The sequence below is a fragment of the Cyanistes caeruleus genome, chromosome 5 (assembly GCF_971803275.1).
Source record: "Cyanistes caeruleus chromosome 5, bCyaCae1.hap1.1, whole genome shotgun sequence".
Classification (NCBI taxonomy): Eukaryota; Metazoa; Chordata; class Aves; order Passeriformes; family Paridae; genus Cyanistes; species Cyanistes caeruleus.
Window position 1 is genome coordinate 2,550,691 of NC_141705.1, and position 19,890 is coordinate 2,570,580.

The following is a 19,890-nucleotide window of genomic DNA, read 5'->3' on the forward strand; positions in this document are numbered from 1 at the left end:
GTTGTCCTTTCTGTGTGGGGCCAGGCCAGGCATGCTGGCATTGGCTGTCCCCATGTCTGGATGGGGCTGCTGGTGACTTGTGCAGGTTTAGCAGCCTGTTGCTAGTGACAGAACAGGCAGGTGACAGGCAGCACTGTGCTGTACCTGTGCAGAGGGCTAAGCACAACTTCAGCCCCAGCACAGCCAAACTGTCAGGGAAATGTGGAGGTTCAGGTCCCCAGGCTGGTGAGGTGGTGATAAAGGGATGAGCTCTGGTCATTTATCTGATGCCCAGGTTGCAGGGGGAAGCCTCAGTCCTGTAAAAATAAAGCTCAGCTGTGGCCAGGAACAATTTGTGGCTGTTCCCCTCTGCTGGGTGCTCTCCTCCACTGGGGTTTTGCTACAGGAGAAGGGAAAAAGTCTCATGGGTTTTGAGAAATCTGAGAGAGGAAAACTTTGTTTCCTCTCTGCTGCCCCATCCCTAAACCTGATTTTGTCAACTTTTATGTTGTTGACTGGTTTGCAGGCCCTGGGCTGGGCCATTTGTGAGTTCCTTCTTGCACCAAAAGATCTCTGTGCCTGCAGGGGTGTCTGCCCTGTCTTCCATGGCACCTGCCCTTGGTGTCTTGCCCCAGCACATGCCTGATGAGATGCCAGGGCATGGGAAGAGCCAGCCCATGCCTTTGGGCCTGTCAGAGCTGGGATGCCAGGGGGAACAGATGGCTCTGATGGGTTTGTGGTGCCTGCCTCATGCCCTTGCTCACCCGCAGCTGTTTCCCAGGAAGCACAGCTCAGTGGTGGGATAGCAGTGCTGGATGTATCAGAAACCACAGGCAGAGAGTGAACTCCGTGGAGGATAACTTTATTTTGAAAGAGTTTTTCAGAACCAAGTAAGTAGAATACAAACTCTGCTGGTGCTTGGCATCGGGGGCTCAGTGAGAGCCTCCTCAGCTTGGTCAAGCTGCCTTTGGCTCCTGCTGTGCCAGGGGCACCTAAAAAACAGGCTGGCATGTGGGCAGGAATTCTCTGGAATTGCTCTGGCTTGGCATTTGCTCCAACCCCCTTCCATGAGCTGGGGCATTGGACAGTGAGGTCGATCTTGGAAGCAACCAAATCATCTGGGAGAGCAGCCCTCCAGGCTTTAAGATTAAATCCAAGAGCCCTGTTTCATTCCTGTTCAACCACCCCACTGAACCTGCTGCTGTGGGATGAGGGCAGCTCAGCACAATTGCCTGTCTTGTCTGATTTCCTCCCTGCCCTGCCTGCAGCTCTCCTGCCCCTGCTGACAGCGATGTGTGATCTGTGGCCTGTGCTAGTCCCATCTCAGAAACCCAAATTTGAGGCAGGTTGGTGACGTGTGCTGGCAAGAACAGGAAATACGTGGTGCTGCTGCTGCTGCAGGGGACAGCTGGATCTCTGGACAGGGGGTCCCCGAGCAGCAAACTTCCTGCAGAACTGGCTCGGTGACGAACACAACCGTGAAACAACAACAAGGAGGAACAAACGATGGGAAGTGCCTGTCTGACCAAGGCCAAGCTCGGTGTCTTGCCTGACCACATCCGGCCAGCTGCTGAACCAGGACCTGTGGCTGCCCAGGGACAGGTCCTGGTGCTCACTGCAGGAACTCCTCGTACTCCTTGTGGAGCAGGGAGCCCTCGCAGGAGCCTTTCCTGGCTGCTGCTGCTGGTCTGGATGTTTGGAGGGGAGAGGGAGCCATCAGCAGGGGAGCCACTGCAGCTTTGGCTCTGCTCTGAGGCTGCAAGACAGCGAGAAAACACAAACCCTTGTGGGAGGAGGTGCTGGTTGTGCTCGCCTTGCTGGTTCTACACCCAGCCCCCCTGCAGGAATCTGACCAGGAAGGGACAGTCTGCTGGAATCTGACCAGGAGGGGACATCAGACCCCGTCCAGGCTGCTCACACACAGGGACTCACCTGCCTGGGCTGGTGCCGCTCCGGGCGCTGCTCCCGGGGCTGGGGCTGCTGCCGGTGGGGAGGTTTGTACAAGGAACTCTTCAGGTATCTGTAGAGGTTGCTCTTCAGGTGCAAGGGGTTGTAAGCAACTTCCACTTCCAAGTTGTTCAGAGCGCTCTGCTTGGAAGAAAGAACTTGAGTTTGCTACAGGATGTGACAGGTGGAGGCTGTGGGGTTTGTGGGGTTTTTTTGTTTCTTTTTCAGGGACAGTGTTGTAGACACTCCAAGCCACCCTGCAGTGAAAGGTAAAGGGATTTTTGGCTGTGCTGCAACCCATAAGGAACACTCTTAGCCATGTACAGAAGAAGCATCTCCAAACAGATCTTAATGGAATTAAGCATTCCCTTGCAGGATGCAGTCCTACCCTTTCCCATGCCCAGAATCAGCCAACAAGCTGGAGCACCCCTTCTGGGTGCACTGTCACCCTCAACACCGCTTCCCAAGGCCTCTTCCTCCCAACAGACACACAACATTTCTCCAAAGGACAGGTGTTTGCTGTCCATGGAGAAAGCTGTCTGCTGGGGAGGAGTTTTGGAGTGCTCCATCACACTCCAGCTGTCACTTGACATTGTCACAGCCATTTCCTTCTCTCTTTATCTGCTGAGGTGATAATGAGAGCTGATAATGAGTGACTCACCTCGATGGGGCCCCTGACTCGATCGGGGTGCTCAGCCAGGAGGGCTGGGAAGGCTGATGGCAGCAGGAGCTCTCTGATGGCCACTGCTTTCACCAGGAGAGTGGCAGAATCAGAGGGGATGATGACATAGTAGGGATGCACCACCACGTTCCAGTTTGGTACAGTGTTCTGGGGCTCATGCCTGGCCAAGAGCATCCACTTCCTTTTCTAAAGGGCAAAATCCCGGTGTGAACAACAGCAACAGCCACTTCCTTCAGCACTGTCACTGTGGGCTCAGGGCAGGCACACACGCATCAGGGAAGGGAAACTATTCTGCAGCAGGGCTGAGGACAGTATGGCATTTGTTTTGTTTTTCAGCATGTCAGTTCTTGAGAAAAACACCCAATTTTGGTTTACAGCTTGTCAGTAATGGCCAGTTCTCCACAGTGCAAGCCTTGATTAATTATTTTTGCTGTTAAAGTCACAAAAGTCTAGTAGTACAAAGCATTTGTACTTCATACCTCCCAACACTAATTTCTGGTAGGTTTGAGGGTCTCCTCTAAGGTGTGAAAAGCTGTAGCATCTTTCCAGCAGATGGAAGGATTTACAGGCCCAACTCTGGCCCATGAGATGAAGTTGCAGCTTTTAAAATGTTTCCTGCTGCAGCCAGCCAGATGTTACAAGGTGTGCACTCACTGTTCCTTTCCCTGGCCATCCGTCCCCATCACTGCAATTTTCACACACTCACCAGGAGACTGTGGCACAAAGCATGGAAGCTGTGCTGGTTTGTCTCCAGTTCATCCCAGTCCAGCTGCCAGCAGCTTGTGGGCTTGATGATGAAGGGCAGCCCATAGAGGACAGACTCACAGACCCCTTCAGACTTCAGAGCCCTGCCAGGATACAGCTCATCATTGTAAGAACAACTGCACAGCTTAGAAATTATACTGTTTTTCCCATAAATAAATCTCAGGAAAGAGATCAGCATCTCTGTGCTCTGCTCTGTGCCATGAACTGCTGCCAGGAAAGCAAATTCTTAGGCAAAATCACAACACTCTGAGGCTTTGCTTAGGCTCTGACATCTAATTAATTGCTGTGGCCTCATTAGGTAATGAGAGAGCAGAATTATTGCAATAAAACATTTCACTGGGGCGAAAGAACTTTTGCAAGAATGACTCCTGTGGTGTCACACTCATTGAGTGCTGTGGTGACACCAGGTGTGACCGTGGTCTGCATGTGGGGCTGTGCTGTTCCATGGGAGGAAGAGCGATGGATCTGGGGGTTTTTCACACCAGAATTTGGCTCACCAGCACTCCAGAGCCTCCTGGTGATGTCAGCAGGCCCCAGGATGATGCTACACAGGAAAGTGAAGCTTTTCTTACACCCTCTCCCAGTTAATCCAGTGGAAGACAAGAGCAGCACTCACTTTAGCACCCGGAGTTTGTGCAGAGCTGTGGATGGCCAGGCTGCCATGTGCCAGGGAGAACTGGGATCTGCTGCTCTCCCAGTGCCATCAGCTGTCCCTGAAAGGAGGGCTGGGTCCAGCAGCCTCTCCTGCAAATCACACTTCAGGCACACTGGGAGAAGGAGAATGGTTTTTGGCAATGTTTAGCACGTGACATGCTCAAAGCACTTAAAAATTAACATTTTCTGGCAACTCTCGGGGGAAGGGAAATACTAAAGCTTGCCACAAGGCATCAACCAGTCCTCAAGTCCCTCTGCAAGACAGCCTTTATTTAAGTGCAGCTCTGGCACAGAGCCTTTGTTTTGAATGCAATTTTTAGGTCTTTTTCAACTCTCAAGATGTAAAAGGCTCCTTTTTACCTTGACCACATGGCTGTAAATTCACATGCCCCTCCAGGCACATTTTTGCTGCAGAATGGAAAGGACTGCAGCCTCAGCAGCTGTGGCAGCAAAGCAGCAGCTTTCTAAGCCTGATGATTTTTCAAGTTATTCACAGACCTCACATCTGGGTCTCTAAAAGGGAGGGAAGGTGCCCATAGGACAATCCTGGGTAACCTTTATGGCTGAGGGATTCAGGAGCTCCTCCAAGGGGAGCAGAGGGGAGAGAAAATGAAATACTTAAGGTGTTCTTGGGTGCAGCAGCGTGGCCAAAACCTCCTGAGGGAAGGAGGAGATGGAGCTGTTCCCTCTCTGTGCCATGGTCATGGAGCCACGTTTTAAACAGCATCTCCAGGCTGATGATGTTGTCCTCTACAGTTTGCACCTCAATGTCCATTCCCAGGATTGCCATATCTGCAGGAAAAAGGTAAAAATAGGTGAAAAAGCAGCAATATTTTCAGCCATTGAAAAGATTTATCTGGTTTCTCATATACAGCAATTATTAAACTCGTTTGCTGGAGGTGCAGACAAATGTGATGTGATGTAGCAACAACTTTTAAGCATGGAGAAATGTCAGCTGGACAGCAGAGTTAGGCAGGGTATAAACAAAATAAACCCAAAAAAACCACCTCCAAACCATCCACAAATAATACCTCAAAGGTATTATTATATAGATGAGAAGCTAGTGTGAAGTCCATCAGATAAATAAAAATAGAATGGGATAAATAAAGTGAAGGGAAAAAATAAATCAATTTACAAATTGCATAAGACACGCAATATAACCACTTGTAAACACAGACGGTACAGTCTGGTAGCACAAATAGCTTTACCATGCAACCAGGATGTGGAAAGGCTTTCTGAGAAGATGAATAAATAGAAATAGCCTTTTTCCCCTCCTTGTGTTTACCAGGCCAGCAGGGGGATTAAAAAACAGTGCTACATCCATCCACACTGAGAAATCTTTTCTTTATGCATTAGCAATTCTAATGCCATTTGGCAAAAAATACACTTATGCATTAAAATAAACCAAACCAACCAACCCAAAACCAAAGAAAAACCCCTAGAGATGAATTAATTTCTAGCTGGCAAATAATCCAGGACTACTGTAATGATTGTAATTCTTTAAATGCTCTGCAGGACACACCTTTTGACTGTCCCCACCTCCCAGCCTTGAGGAAGAGATTATGTTGGTTGTGTCTCTGCAGCAAAGCAGACTCAACTCCCACTCACAACAGGAGATGTTTCACATAGCCCTTGCTGCTAAAAACCTTCCCTTATCATCCTCTCTGACTGTCCCTGGCTGCAAGGACATTTAATTCCTTTTTTTTTGTTTTTAGTTCTTTACTTCTTTTTCTTTTGTATTTTAGTTGGAAGCTGCTTTTCATGAACTGCCCCTTGTCCTGACACTGAGCCTTGCTCCCACTTCCCTGCAGGATTCACCACTGCAGGATAATCCTGTTTTGGATGCATTCCCTGCAGATTTTAGACTTGGGCTTCTCTCAGGGATGTGCACTGAAAAGGGCATTAACAGCTCAGAAGACAAAGCACCAGGAAATCCATGGAATTGACTTTTACAAACAGCAAAACACAGCTGACAAGGGAAATTATTTGTGTTTGGGGCTGGTAAATGCTTTAGTTCTTCCCTCAATAAATATTTCCCTGTTTTGTTGGTTTTTTTTTTATTTTTAAATTTTTTCTTCTGTAATAGATATTTAATCACTTACACATCTGCAGCTGGCACAATACATGACAATTTTAAAAGAAATTCAGTGCATTCATTAGGAAAAACAGGTTGGGGTGCCACCATCTCCTGTGCAATGGGTCTCAAAGTTTCTGGAGAGCAGAGCCCACATAGAGAAAGGAGCCCTGGGACTTGCAGAAGATGGGCTGTGGTGATAAAAAAGGCATTAGTGATTCATCTGCAGGACTTGCTTTTTGTTTTTATCAAACAGAAATAGCTGGGACCAGTTATCTCCAGCACATGCAAATATTAACCTTTGTTAGCAAAAGGTCTGGCAAGGCTCAGCTGCTTTCAGGGAGTGTAAAGGGGCAGGGGAAGATAAATAATTGTAATTATTATAATAACTAAATCATGATAATGATAATGATAATGATAATAATAGTTCTCAGGTTATCAATTAGAGACCAGCCCATCCAAAGGCCAAAGCATCTTGTTGGTTACTCCCCCAGATTATTCCCACCTCAAATGTCCTGCTCTCTGTGGGGTTTAGTTAAATCAGTTTGCTCTGATTCTGAGATCTGAGCATGTTCAAAGCTGCTCTAAGATTTGCCAATGTGGGGCTTTCAAACCACTGAAGTCTTTTCCAGCTGCACTCACCTGGGAATAAGCCTGTGGAGGGGATATCCTGATCTTGCTGTGGGTATTAAAAATGTAAGTAGGTTCAAATAACCCCTAAATAAACTAATGGAAGAAATATCCTCGGTTTCAAATGAAACTCTTGATTAAGTGCTGCATCACAATATTTATTTTCTAGTTCAACACAGCACTAATCTTGCACTTCCTGTGTGCTGGATCTTGCAAATTCAATGCTCTTTATTGTATTTTTTTAATAATAAAATGGATTTTTTTTTTTCTGAAGCAGAAGAAGGGAGCTCCAATAGGTATCAAAAACCAGTTGGGCTATTTTTTCCATTTATCTGACCTATTCATCCTCCGTTGCTTTTCTTAGAGACCAAATACTTCATCTACTCAGAAAATCAGAATTTCATCACTTGCCATGTCAGTGGCCTTTATGTCCACATTAATGTTTTTATTCCATTTAATGGGTGAAAAAGCTACACAAAAATCCTCTTTTTATAATAATATGGTGGGGTTTTGCCTTCCCTAAAGCAGCCCTGTGAGAAAGAGGCACAGGGCATCTCCTCCTCTGTGGACATGAGCCTTCCAAGGCCTCCCTGCAGGATTCCCAGTCTCTACTGTGATAATTTGTGCAGAACTTTGCTACTGCGACCACCCAAGAAAATGAACAGCAAGAGCTAGATAACACTGCCTGTCCCTCAGTAAAAAAAAGAAATAACCCCTATTAATCCTCTCTCATTGCTGGGAACAGTTACTGTCACTCTCCAAGCCTCTAAATTAACTGTTTTTCTGTCTTTGATACAGTTGCTGCTACTGCTGCTGCTTTTCTCCTGCTCAGAATGAGTTACCCACATAACTCCATGCCTTTTTCTCTTTAACCTCCCACAGTGAAGCTGTATCACACATGAATTTTAAATAACACCAAGAGCTGAAGTAATACCCGAGGTCTGTGAGTTCCACAAGCCCCAGAGAAGTGCTGTGAAGAAACTTCCTGCAGGCACAGCAATCCCTCTGACCTAAGGGACATTAAATGGTGCAAAGGGAAGTGGCAGATGTTGGACCAGAGCAAGAACCAGTGGCTGCTGTGCTGCCCAAAGCTGTAACTTCCCTAAAAAAGCCTTCCACTCACCACTGCCGGGCTCCTCTGCTGGCACACACTGCTCCACGTCCTCAGGTTCCAGGAAATCTCTCTTCAGAACCTCAATGACCTGGATTCTTCGCAGGCTCACCAGGTCTACGTCTTGTAACTTCTTTTCCAGCTGCTTTACCATTTCTCTGCTGGGCTGGCTGGTCAAAATTGTGATCTGAAACACAGAGCATGGAGAAGCTGCCTCTACTCCAATTCTCTCTTGAGAGGTGCTGATGTTGAGTAGCACTGGTCTCACTATGGAGAGAGGAGAAATCTTGCTGAAATATCTCATCTATTCCAAAGCAGATTTATAAGAAATTTTGTTTTTGAGCTTTGGCTCACATTTAAGGCAATATGAAATGGATTGAGAGGTTCACTGGAGGAACATCTAGAGGTTTTGTGCTCTGTGCTTCACATCACTGAGTCTCTGTGTGTAAAAAGTGACTTGTACATTAATTATAGTTCAAATAGACTAAACTTGGCCTTCTCCCTTGAAAGCTGAATGGGAATTTATTTATTTTTTTAACATATACAGTCCATCCTGAAGATATTTCCAAGGAGAGCAGCAGTAGGTGTGATTCCCACCACCCGGCTTTGGTCTGATACTGAGAAAAGGAAACAAAAAATTCAACTTACTCTGCATAAAAAAAAAATGCTTGTGATAGGGTGGGGGTGGAGGTGGAAATTGCAATCACTTAAGTATCTGAAGCAGAAAGAAACCTTTTTCTTGAACTTTTTGGCCTTTAGTAAAACTCCCTCCTGTCTGTCCCTGCAGCATGTCTTACATCCCCTTGCAAAAAGAAGTACAATGAAATTGCATAATCTAGAGGAACAAGGATTGCTTAGGGGAGTAAAAACTCCTTACATCCATGGATTAACTTAATTTTCAATGCAGCTTGTTCCTTCAAGTATACTAGAAAATGTCCTGGATTTTGTTGTGTGTCAAAAAAGGTTTTGTCTCCAAAGCATGCTCTGTTTGTTCCAACCTTTAGAGTTAAAGCACAAATCACCTTTCAAATGGTCAGGGAAAATACCTTAAAGCCCCAAGGAAAGCAGAAAATCAGTAGAAAAGTTTCCTGGATAGACACTGGGAGTGTCAACTGCAGCCTGATCACAGTGTGACTCTGTGAGACTCTGGAAGGGTTTGAGGACCTAAACAAGGCAGAAAGGCTTGGCAAATTTCACTTGTGGGAATCTCAGTTTGGTTTTTCTGACTGACAGGTGAACCCTGAGCCTGGGAAATCTGAAATGCAAGATTGTTTGGAGCTGATATTTTCTGCTGTCCAGAGGAAAACACCATTTCTGTGCGAGTCCTTTCCCCTCAATTTCCCCTGTCCTTTCATGTCAGTTGACACTGCTTAAAGAATATACTTCCTCCTGTGAACCTTGCTCTGCTTTCTGCATTCACATGTCTGTTCTCTTGTGTGATTATCAGCTTCCCTCCCCTTTATGCAAAACCACACATTCAGAGCTGAAAAGAGCCACCAATGTCCACCAAAATCTATCAGATTTCCCTAGATGTCTCCCCTTTTCCACAGGAATCTGTCCAGAGGGATTTGAGGACTTGGTATCTTCCTTCAGCATTTCAGTGGATCTCTGAAACAGCCAGAGTGCTGAATGCCTAAACCATTCTGCCTGTTCACTGCACACGTAACACACATTTATAAACGTGCATTTATAAATGATTTGGGATGGCACCCACTCCCTCCACAGCATTTTCTTACCTCAACAGAAGTGTTTGTGGAGCCTCCTGCTGCCGTGTGCCTGCTGTACTGCTTGAACTGCTGCAATCCATCCTGCACAGCTTGCACCACTCCGTTCCCCCCCTGCGGGAAGCAGCCCTCAGCCGGGAGCGAGCGGAGCTCCGAAAGGCAGCCTTGAATTCGGGCAAAGTTTTCTTTCACTTGCTGCAAAACAGGGTTGAAGGAGCAGGAAAGGCTGGTGAACAGCACGAAATCCCTCTCCACAATATGGAGGAAGGTTGGTGATCACAGAGATGTCAGCTCACCTGAGCCTCACCAAGAGCTCAGAGCTGAGACAGACCCAGCAGCTCACCTGGTTCATTGTGGCCACAGGAAAGATATGGAGTGAACTCTACTAAATTTATTTAGAGCAATACAAGATCCTGCTGCCAGAGGTCACCTTCCCACTGAAGAGGCAGCAGGTGAACACTTGACTTGTTTGCTTCAGGTGTGTGGAGCTCTGGTCACTGAAGCACCCCTGAGCCATGGTTTGCACAGTGGGCTTTCAGTGGGACTGAGTGGGAACCTGCAAAGGCTCTGCTCAGTCCTTACTCAGTCCTGCATTACATTTTTTTAGTTCTAAAATGCTGATTTCTTATCTTGTCACCATTTGCTCCCCCCTAAAATTATCTACTTGAATTCTGGCTGCTCTTTCTTTGCCCTCCCTGCCCTTTCCAGGGAAGCTTTATGGACTCTCCAGCTGGGGGGAGCAGTGGGAACAAAAACCATAAACAAGCACTGAGTAAAGATTAAAACCAGGGTAAGTGTGTGTGACACTTCCCCATGTACTCTCCCCATCTCTATTTTCAGTTCTGGGGCTTTCCTGACTTCATGATTTGTCTGACAAGCAAACACAGATCTGAAAAGCAGCTTCAGTACAACAGCTGATGTCTGCTATTGGAATGTAACACCCAAAAAAACCCCAGCAGAGTGAATACAAAGAACGGCTTGGAAATAATTAAAATTACTGTAAAAATGTTTTATATTTTTTATAAATTTTTATATTTAAACTTATTATTAAACTTATAATTTGTACTTGATTTACCAGCCAGAACAGAGAAGGGGCCTACTTCTCTTTAGAAGAAGAAGGGATAAAATACAAGCATGTTTTTCAATCTAGCCAAAAGAATAATATACTATATTATATATATATATATAATATTATATATATATTAAGAAACTGCTGGAAGATAAAGCAAATAAATGCAAATTAGGAACCAGGTACAGGTTTCACAATGACAGTTATTAACCACTGGATGAAATTATCAAGGGAAGTACTTGATTACCCATCTTGTCTTCAGATCAAAACTGGATGGTTTTCTGGAAGGAATTTTTAATGACACAGGGGTACTTTAGTGAAATATAATAGCCTGTGATATGAACAAAACAAAACACTGATCTAAGGGTTTCTCTGTCTTTAAAAACTGTGACAATCAAAATGAGGAATTGTTGTTTAAACAAAAAAGACAGCTGATTAGGAGCAGCAGTCATAAAATTATCCTTGTCACATTATCTATAACCTTTCCTACAAAATAAACACCACCATTAGCCAGAGTCTTCTTGCAGATCACATTTGCTAATTCACTCTTGACCTCTGTTTTTCTTTTTTCTTTCTCAAGATGTGAAGGCTTGCCAAAACTTTTCAGAATGTTTCCACCATTGCTGCATAAAGTGGAAGGGTTAATCCTGTGTGTTTACACTGATGTTGAGTAAATGGGAGTGCTCAGTGTGATTATTGTCTCTAACAAGGATGACTCAAAAATTCTTGTGAACTTTAAGATGCATATTTGTATTCCCAAACTATTACTGCAGAGCTGCTACTCATTCTCAACCTACATTTATTCCTCTGCAGAGCCCTAAATGAGAGCAATATTTGTTCTTACTGACTTGGATCTTTGTATTTAAAATCTGTGTGGATGTGGCCCTTAGGAACATGGTTAAGTGGTGGATTTGGCAGTGCTAGTTTTAGAATTTGATTTAGTCTTAGAGGACTTTTCCAGATAATTCTGTGATTCTAGGATGTTTCTCAAATTTAGCACAGATATTTTAACTCTGCACCTTTCCCCTTCAATATCTAGAACCTGTCACACATTGGTAATATTTGTCCAGTGTCCAAATTATTACAGCTGGAGCTGTGTGTGATAATTCCAACAGAGAAGCAGCACAGCACAAAAGGTGCTCCAAAACAGAAGTTTTAGGAAGGAAGAGCACAAAACCTAATTTATCAGGTTCACAGATCAAAAATGCCACTCCTCCTTTTAAACTTTATCCTTTCACAAAACTCACCGCGAAACGATCGCTCTGAGCGGGGCTGATTTTTAGACATAAATTTGCAGACAGATTTTTAGATATGAATTTAGATATAAATCATAACTTTTTTTTTTTTCCTTTTCCTGGGGCATACCGTGAAGGGCAGCAGACACTCCTGCTGGGGCTGCACCATGTAGAGGCTGAGCAGGGGCACCCGGCAGGGCCCTGCCAGGCCACACGCCAGGCACAGGACGTTCTCCAGAGCCTCGGAGAGCACGGAGCAAGTGTTGGCCCAGGAAGGGGAGGTGACATCCACCACCAGGATTCGGGATGGCTGCTGGCTGGGGGCTTTAGCAGCAGGAAAAATTCTCCGTGGTTCTGAGGGTAGTTTTCTGGAATTCATGGCTTCTGCACGTGGGCACGGTGATGCATCTGAAGGGGAGAAATAAATAAAGAACAGCAATGAGTGAGGCTCTCCCTTTCCCACTGGAAAAGAAAAATGATGTCCCATTGAAAGCACAGCTCAGTAATAATTTAGACTCCTACATCCTTTTTCTCCAAACCAATTGCTGTCCATACTCTGATAAACCCACACAAAGCGCATGTGGTCAGGAAACAGAGTGATTTTACTAATGAAAAATGCGGCAGAGAGGCTCTTACAGGAGCAGCTGGAGCAGTTTCAAACGCTGGCAGCTGTGTGAGGTGATCCCCCAGCCTGGCTCTGGTGCATCCCTCAACTGCTGCAAAGCAAAACTGGGACCTCCACCTCCTAATTCCTAATTCTGCACTGGAGGTTGCACCCAAACCCTGGGGAGAACAGTCCTTGTTCCTTCCCCCCCCAGCAGCATGAGATAAGTAACTGGAAAAGCCAAAGGAGCCAGCAGGATACAGCAAGAAAATCTTGCACATCCATGAATTTTACTTTGTGGGTGTGAAGAACCAACTTTTGTCCTTCAGAGTGTCAAACATCTGGGATGAGCTCCTCCACAGGCCTTGAATATGACATTTGTTCCCCACCCCATCTCCCTTCAGCATTAAGCACGAGATCATTTTCCTGTTAAAAAAAAATAAATTCCTCACTTTGTGAGCAAAGAGCCTTTCTAAAATCCCCTCTTCACTAAATCCATGCAAATCATTCAGTGCTGTTTCTAAAGATACAGGAAATATCTCAAAAAAAGTGTTGGTATAACTGCACACACCTCCTCGATATGAACTAAGATATTTTTCTTCTTCCTACAGTTTTCTTCCCAGCAGAATTAGTAAAAGTTTGAAGAAAACCTGGATTTACACAGTTGTCAGAACCCAGGCCTGTCATTAGTGTGGTGTGTTCAGCTCACACAAACAGCTCTTTTATGGTCTCCAAGGAGACAAGATACTGCATTTCCTACAGCCTCCAGCACTTTGTGAGGCTTGGGAAGAACAAGAAGAGTTTCTATCTGGCTGAAGAATTATCAGACAAAAAAAATAATAAATCTGAATTTCTAGGATTCCTTAAGATGCCTGTCAGTGCAGGCAAAACAAGAATGATCACAGCCTGAATTTCAAAACTGAGGTTAACACTTCAAAGCTGATGAAAATGTAATAAATCAGGATATAGATCATGGAGGTATCTTGCTTTGATTAGTCCTCTGGTATAATTTGATTTTCAAATGAAAAACTGCCAAACACCACTTTAATCAGTGTCTCTCCTGGAGCTTTTCAATTTACAGCAGAGTTTACTCAATTACATCGCTGAATCTGGGAATGGACTTGTCTGTCTGAATTGTTTGTGATGAGGCTTCAATGCTACTGAACTCTGCAAGCCCCCAGAGCTTTCTCAAACAAGGAAACAAATCCCATCCTGTCAGAAATCCACAGGAGTTGGGCCTTTGCATTGGTTTCAGAGAGGAAAACGAGCTTTGATGCTGAAGCAGAGTTTTTCCAATTTCAACTGAATTCTTTCATTCTTGGCACTCTACAGGACTATGCTTATTTTAAATTTGTTTTGTTAAAATAGATCCCTCATCAGCTCCTTACCAACTGAATTTCTTCATAACTGTGGTGCCTTAATCTCTGCTTAGCAATATTAATGCAATTTCTATGCATCTCTCTGCACAATATTTGACAATATTTGACCTCTTTTATAGCTCTAGTGAGGCTGGAGAGAGGAGGAATTCTGTGGAAGTGGCTGCTGTGGTAAAATGACATCTTCATTTAGGCATTGACTGAGCCCATCCCGAGGGATCCCAGCACAATTCCGTGAGAATTGTGCAAACTGCGAGTTCTGGCAGCTGATTTGACATGAAGTTATTGCTCAATAAAACAGAGGTGTCAGGGTTGGTGATGTGCATTTTGCTCAATGCAAGCAGACACAAATTGTGCACAACTAGAAAGGGGCAGGGAGGAAATTTCTTTACAGTGAGTGATTTGTGACTGCTGAGGACATTCTGCAGTTGCACATCATCCTACGTGCTTAGTTTGTTATTTAAAATAAAACATTATTAAATAATATCCAGGTCTAAAAAGGCGTAGCACCAAAGCCTCTGGTTAAAGAGGATAAGGATAATTGGTTTAAAAAGGTGCCATTTTCAGAGTAAGCTTCCAAACCCTGGGAAACAGGAATATTCTCATGTGAAAAACAGATCAAGATGCATAAATGAGTGGGTTTACTTGATAATAAACTGGCTGTGCAGTGTGCATGGCCTCTGGTGTGAATCCTTTTTTCCATCTAGTCTAGAAAGGAAGGTATTTGTTTAAAAAGGTCAGGATGAACAGAAGAATAAAGGCAAAAAAGCAAAAGAGTTCACAGAAAATCAAGCTACTGAAAACAAAATTATTCCAGACCCTATATAATAGAAAATATTATGTGTTACTCTGTTCATCAGTGCTATAATCAATCATAAATAAATGGCTTTAGACTTGTGCTTTTATTGACATAAAATCATCAAACCTTAGTGAGAATTGTCGCTTTATATTAGTGTTAAAATCACTCATTATAACCTTTATAGGTTTCTGTTTTTTTTTTCTCAGAAGAAGAGGAACTATAACTGTAGGAGTTTAGAAAAAAAAGGCATTTTAAAACCCTGAATCACTAACAATGAATAAAAATAATAAAACCTTCACCAGGGTGTGAAGCAAGGACAAGATCCTGCAGAATTCCCAGGTGCTCCTGTGGAGGAACAGCCAACTCAAACCCCACCACGAGAGCTGTGTCATCAGGGTACTTGAGTGACAGGCTGGAATTCCCAGAATTAAACTTTATAGGAACTGTAATAACTCTGTGATCAGATTATGGGCACGGCTAATGAAGCCTCACGGGGCAGGTGCTCCATCTTCCCTGGCATCTTGATTAAGAATCTGGGATGACACCGTGTCAATACACACACACTAACCGGATAAAAACCTGCATAATTCATGGGCAGAACATGCTGCAGGCAGAGGGAATCACCACCGAGGCTGAAAATCCTGGGATACACCCACGTGCTGGAGCAGCCTGGAATTCTCCTCCAGCTCCCTGCATTTCCATGGCTCCTACAACCTGAACTCTTCTACCCTGGACGTGACCTCGAGTCTAAAGTTTCAGTCTTACTGTGACATTTCCATATTCATATTTCCTGTCCTGTTTTGGGGTGGTTTTTTTTTAAAAGCTTTATGCACTCCCTCACTCGTGGCTGGATCCTGGCAGCAAGGAAAGTGTTGTCCCACAGGAAATCCTGTGGCATGTCCCACCTGGAACACCAGGACGTGCCGAGGTGGCTCTGGCTTTCGAGTCTCTGCAGGGACTGGGAGAGCTCTGCTGGGATGGACTGGGACAGCTGGACATGGATTGGAACAACTGTACTGGGCTGTACTGGGACTGGGACACCTGTACTGGGCTGTACTGGGATTGGGAAAACTGGACAGGGACAGGGACAGCTGTACAGGGACTGGGATACCTGTACTGGGCTGTACTGGGATTAGGACAACTCTACAGGGGTCAGGATAGCTATACTGGGCTGCACTGGGACTGGGACACCTGTACCAGGCTGTACTGGAATTAGGACACCTGTACTGGGCTGTACTGGGATTAGAACACCTGTACTGGGATTGGGACACCTGTACTGGGATTGGGACACCTGTACTGGGCTGTACTGGGATTGGGACACCTGTACTAGGCTGTACTGGGATTAGAACACCTGTACTGGGATTGGGACACCTGTACTGGGCTGTACTGGGATTAGAACACCTGTACTGGGATTGGGACACCTGTACTGGGCTGTACTGGGATTGGGACACCTGTACTGGGCTGTACTGGGATTAGAACACCTGTACTGGGATTGGGACACCTGTACTGGGCTGTACTGGGATTGGGACACCTGTCCTGGGCTGTACTGGGATTGGGACACCTGTCCTGGGCTGTACTGGGATTAGAACACCTGTACTGGGATTGGGACACCTGTACTGGGCTGTACTGGGATTGGGACAGCCACATGTGCCTGAAGGGTGGCCAAGCCCCAGGGGTGTCAGGACAAACCAGCAGTTTTGCTGGGCTCCCTCACATCCCGTCCTGTTTTCTGGACATCACTCCTTGCTGCCATCCGTTCTTCCCAGTGCTGCACGCTGTGGGAATGATGGATGGGGAGGGAAGCACCGGGTCCAGCTTTTCCCCCCAACCAAACGGGGAATTTTGGTGCTACAATTAAAGCAAAACCAGGAATAAACCCCTCTGCCTGGTCTCTGTTTTCTAAGGTGCACTTTCCACCCCCGAATCGGGATTTTCCTCACATTTTCCTTCAAGTTTGCTCCACATTACCAGTGCCCGAGGCTGCTGTGCTTGGATGCCTTAAGTGCACTTAACAGAGGAAGCGAGAGCTAATGATTAACACCCATTAATGATGGTGTTTTTCACCTCAGGGTGAATACCCTGGACAAGGCATTCCCTGAGGGATTTGGGAAGGCCGCCCAATTCCCGCCGCCGTGCCCGGGCTGGGCCGGGCCTTGCCCGGTGCCGCTGCCCCTCAGGCGATCCCGGGACGAACCCCCTCATCCCGGGGCTCTTCCCGTGCCAATGCCGCCATCCCGGCTCGCACCCACCTGGCCGGGGCCGTTCTCCCGGTGCTGGCCCCAGTCCTGTGGGGAATGCCGCTGGATCCCGGGGGGGAATGCCGCTGGATCCCGGGGGGGGGGAATGCCGCTGGATCCCGGGGGGGAATGCCGCTGGATCCCGGGGGGGGGGAATGCCGCTGGATCCCGGGGGGGGGAATCCGGCTGGATCCCGGGGGGGGGGGAATGCCGCTGGATCCCGGGGGGGGGGAATCCCGCTGGATTCCGGGGGGGGGGAATCCCGATGGATCCCGGGGGGGGGAATCCGGCTGGATCCCGGGGGGGGAAATCCCGCTGGATCGCGGGGGGGGGGGGGGGGGAAGAGGAGCCGCCGCGCATGCGCAGAGAGCGCTCCCCGCCACCCCGGGTTTGGGTCGCTCGGGAAAACGGGAATCGTTCTCCTTTCCCAAAAAACCCTCAAGAATTAAATTAGGAACTTTGTGATCCTCCCATCGCAGCCAGCACCGGGTAAATTGTTTTTGTTTTCACCGTCCCATCGGCCAAATGTTATAAATGACAAATTCCCTAAATGGCTTTCGCATTTATCGATTTGCTTATGCAAGTTATTACCGATCACAAAGGTTCTTATCTAGTGCAATTTGTAATTCCTTTTAACTGCTTTTTGGTTTGGTATAGTATAATCTGTATTATTATTATTATTATTATTATTATTATTATTAATCTTATCATGTAAATATTATAAATACTTAAATATTATTTATATTACTTATATTACATTACATTACATTATATTATACATCTATTATAGATATTATATATTTTATATTATATTTTATATAATAGGATATTATTATATAATTTATATATTTATTATATAATTATAATTGTATAATATATAATATAATATATAATATAATATATAGTATATAGTATAATATGACATAATATAATATAATATAATATAATATATAATTATTTTTATTATAATATTTATATATTATAACATAATAGAAATATATATTTTATATTATAAATTATCTACAAATATATTCTATTCTATTCTATATTAGGCCTTAGCATAATAATAAAATACAGAGTATGTTAAAATGCTTTTATCTGTGTAACTAATCAGATAATGGTGTGAAATAGCTATGTTGTTTCTCACATTTCTGGACTATCTTATCTGAGTGATAACAGTGACAAAAACCAGGACACCAGGAGAAGAAAAACTGCTACGGACTGTCCAGTTATTAGGTCGTGTCAAAACAACAGAATGGAGCCTCGAGAAGAAATAAAATATATTGATCTAATCCACAGGACAGCATGCAGACAAGTCAAAGGTTAAAATCAAACAAAAGAATTCCCAGAACATGTAAACCCACAGAAATATTTGAATATATATAACGCTCATTAATATGCATTTAACCTATATAATGTAAAAATACATAAGAACATTGTTTGTATGTTTTAATAGTGTGCTTCTGACATTTTATCAAGGTACCCCAGTGCTGGATATTGCCCTTTTTATCCCTTATTAAACTTCCCTTAAAACTTTAAATAGTGAAACTTGTTTTTATTTTTTTCAAACATTAAATTAGCCAAAATTAACCCCAGCAAGCCTCAATTAAAGCCAAAGGGAGCTGGAAGATTTGACATCTGGGATTGTAAATTTATGGCCCTTCAAGGACTCTGGAAGAACAAGAAGATGCAGAAAGGATTAAGGGTTGGAAAGTTGGAAAGTCTGAGAAAAAGATGATTAAAGGGCTAAAGAATGTGGGCCAGGTGAGAGCAAGAAATCATCAGCTAATTGGGATAGAATGCTAATTAATGAAGGGAATTACTTATAAGCAGTGGACATCAGTGGGGCCAAAGCAGGTGGCCAGAGGTAATTGTGTATTTTGGAAAATAAAATTTAATGGCATCAATTCTCAGCTGTGCCAGTTCAGTGAATGCAACAGGAAATCCAGGATTTCTCTAGATGGAATGTTTTTACTGGATGTATGTAAACATCGGCAAATCTTTTTACTTTAGAGTGAGTTATTGAGTTTTGGGGTTGTTTTTCCAGTTTATTCTTTAAATTTTCTCTCTTGGCTTCAGCTCCATTGCGACATGAGGGAAAGGATGAGTAGGGAATCAAGGTGGGCAGGTGGACCCACACAGAAAGGGGATTTACAGCCCCAAAAATACCTGAAAACTCACAGGGAATGTGTGTGTATGTGAGAATAAATATTAAAACCTTTAAAGTTCCTTGTCTTTATACGTATCGACCAAATTAATACAGATAAAACTTAATTTCAAAACAAAACGCCTTGTGCGCTGTGTATACAGGATTTTAGGATATAAGAAAGCTCTGCCTATAGGACCGTAAGGTTTTAAAGGGGCAAACATAATTTCTGTATTTATAAATTAAAATAATAAAAGATTTAAAAAGGCAAGAAAAAATAAAGTCCGGGATCGCGGCCTCACCTGAGTCGCTGCTTCCACCTCGTGGTGATAACCAGGAATTGCAGCCCCCAATGCCTCAGCGATACAACAACCCAAAAAAACCACCCCAAACCCACACAAAACCCTTCAGAAAAGAATAAAAACCGAATCAAACTAAGCCATGAATCCACCAAAATCCACCCAAAAAGGCGAATTCCCGTGGCGGCCATGATTAAGGGTGGGGCGGAACAAAGGCAGCGGCGCATGCGCAGTGCTCGGTGCTGCCCCCCTGTGGCGAGCGCCCGCTACTGAAATCGGCCAATTTTAGGGCATAAAATGAACATTTTGGGGATAAAATCTGAGTTATCTGCGCTGGAAGAAATGAAAACTTTGATGTAAAATTGATGTGATTAATAGGTGGTATTTTGGGGGGTGAAAATTGAGGTTGTCGTTAGGGGATAAGTAGGGAAAATTTGAAGGATAAAAATCTGCTTACGGGATGGAATGAATATTTTTTGGGGGAGGGATGTGAGGTAAACTATAGGGGACAGAGTGAACATTTTGGGTTTGAAATCTGAGGTAATGTATAGGTATAAAT

The 19,890-nt window shown here is 44.6% G+C and overlaps 1 protein-coding gene and 1 long non-coding RNA gene across 13 annotated transcripts; one reads left to right on the plus strand and one right to left on the minus strand.

Annotated features, from left to right (window-relative positions):
• Positions 1-825: 825 nt before the first annotated feature.
• M1AP (meiosis 1 associated protein) lies at positions 826-19,565 on the minus strand. 12 transcript variants are annotated; one of them, XM_086890062.1, is made up of 11 exons: positions 17,020-17,266; positions 16,899-16,972; positions 12,001-12,278; positions 9,579-9,761; positions 7,855-8,029; positions 4,646-4,819; positions 3,990-4,140; positions 3,315-3,456; positions 2,588-2,794; positions 1,912-2,067; positions 826-1,735 (listed from the first exon to the last, which is right to left on the minus strand). In XM_086890062.1, exons 1-11 carry the CDS (start codon positions 17,244-17,246, stop codon positions 1,592-1,594), a joined length of 1,911 nt encoding a protein of 636 aa, XP_086746188.1. In that variant the 5' UTR covers positions 17,247-17,266; the 3' UTR covers positions 826-1,591. The 12 variants fall into 12 exon arrangements, with proteins under 12 accessions (XP_086746188.1, XP_086746192.1, XP_086746195.1 ...); XM_086890066.1 differs by having other exon boundaries at positions 1,912-2,070; positions 17,020-17,244; XM_086890069.1 differs by having other exon boundaries at positions 17,046-17,223.
• LOC147652855 (uncharacterized) lies at positions 6,605-10,670 on the plus strand. The gene is made up of 2 exons (XR_015287065.1): positions 6,605-6,797; positions 7,614-10,670. It is a non-coding gene; the product is annotated as an uncharacterized LOC147652855 (long non-coding RNA).
• Positions 19,566-19,890: the final 325 nt, after the last annotated feature.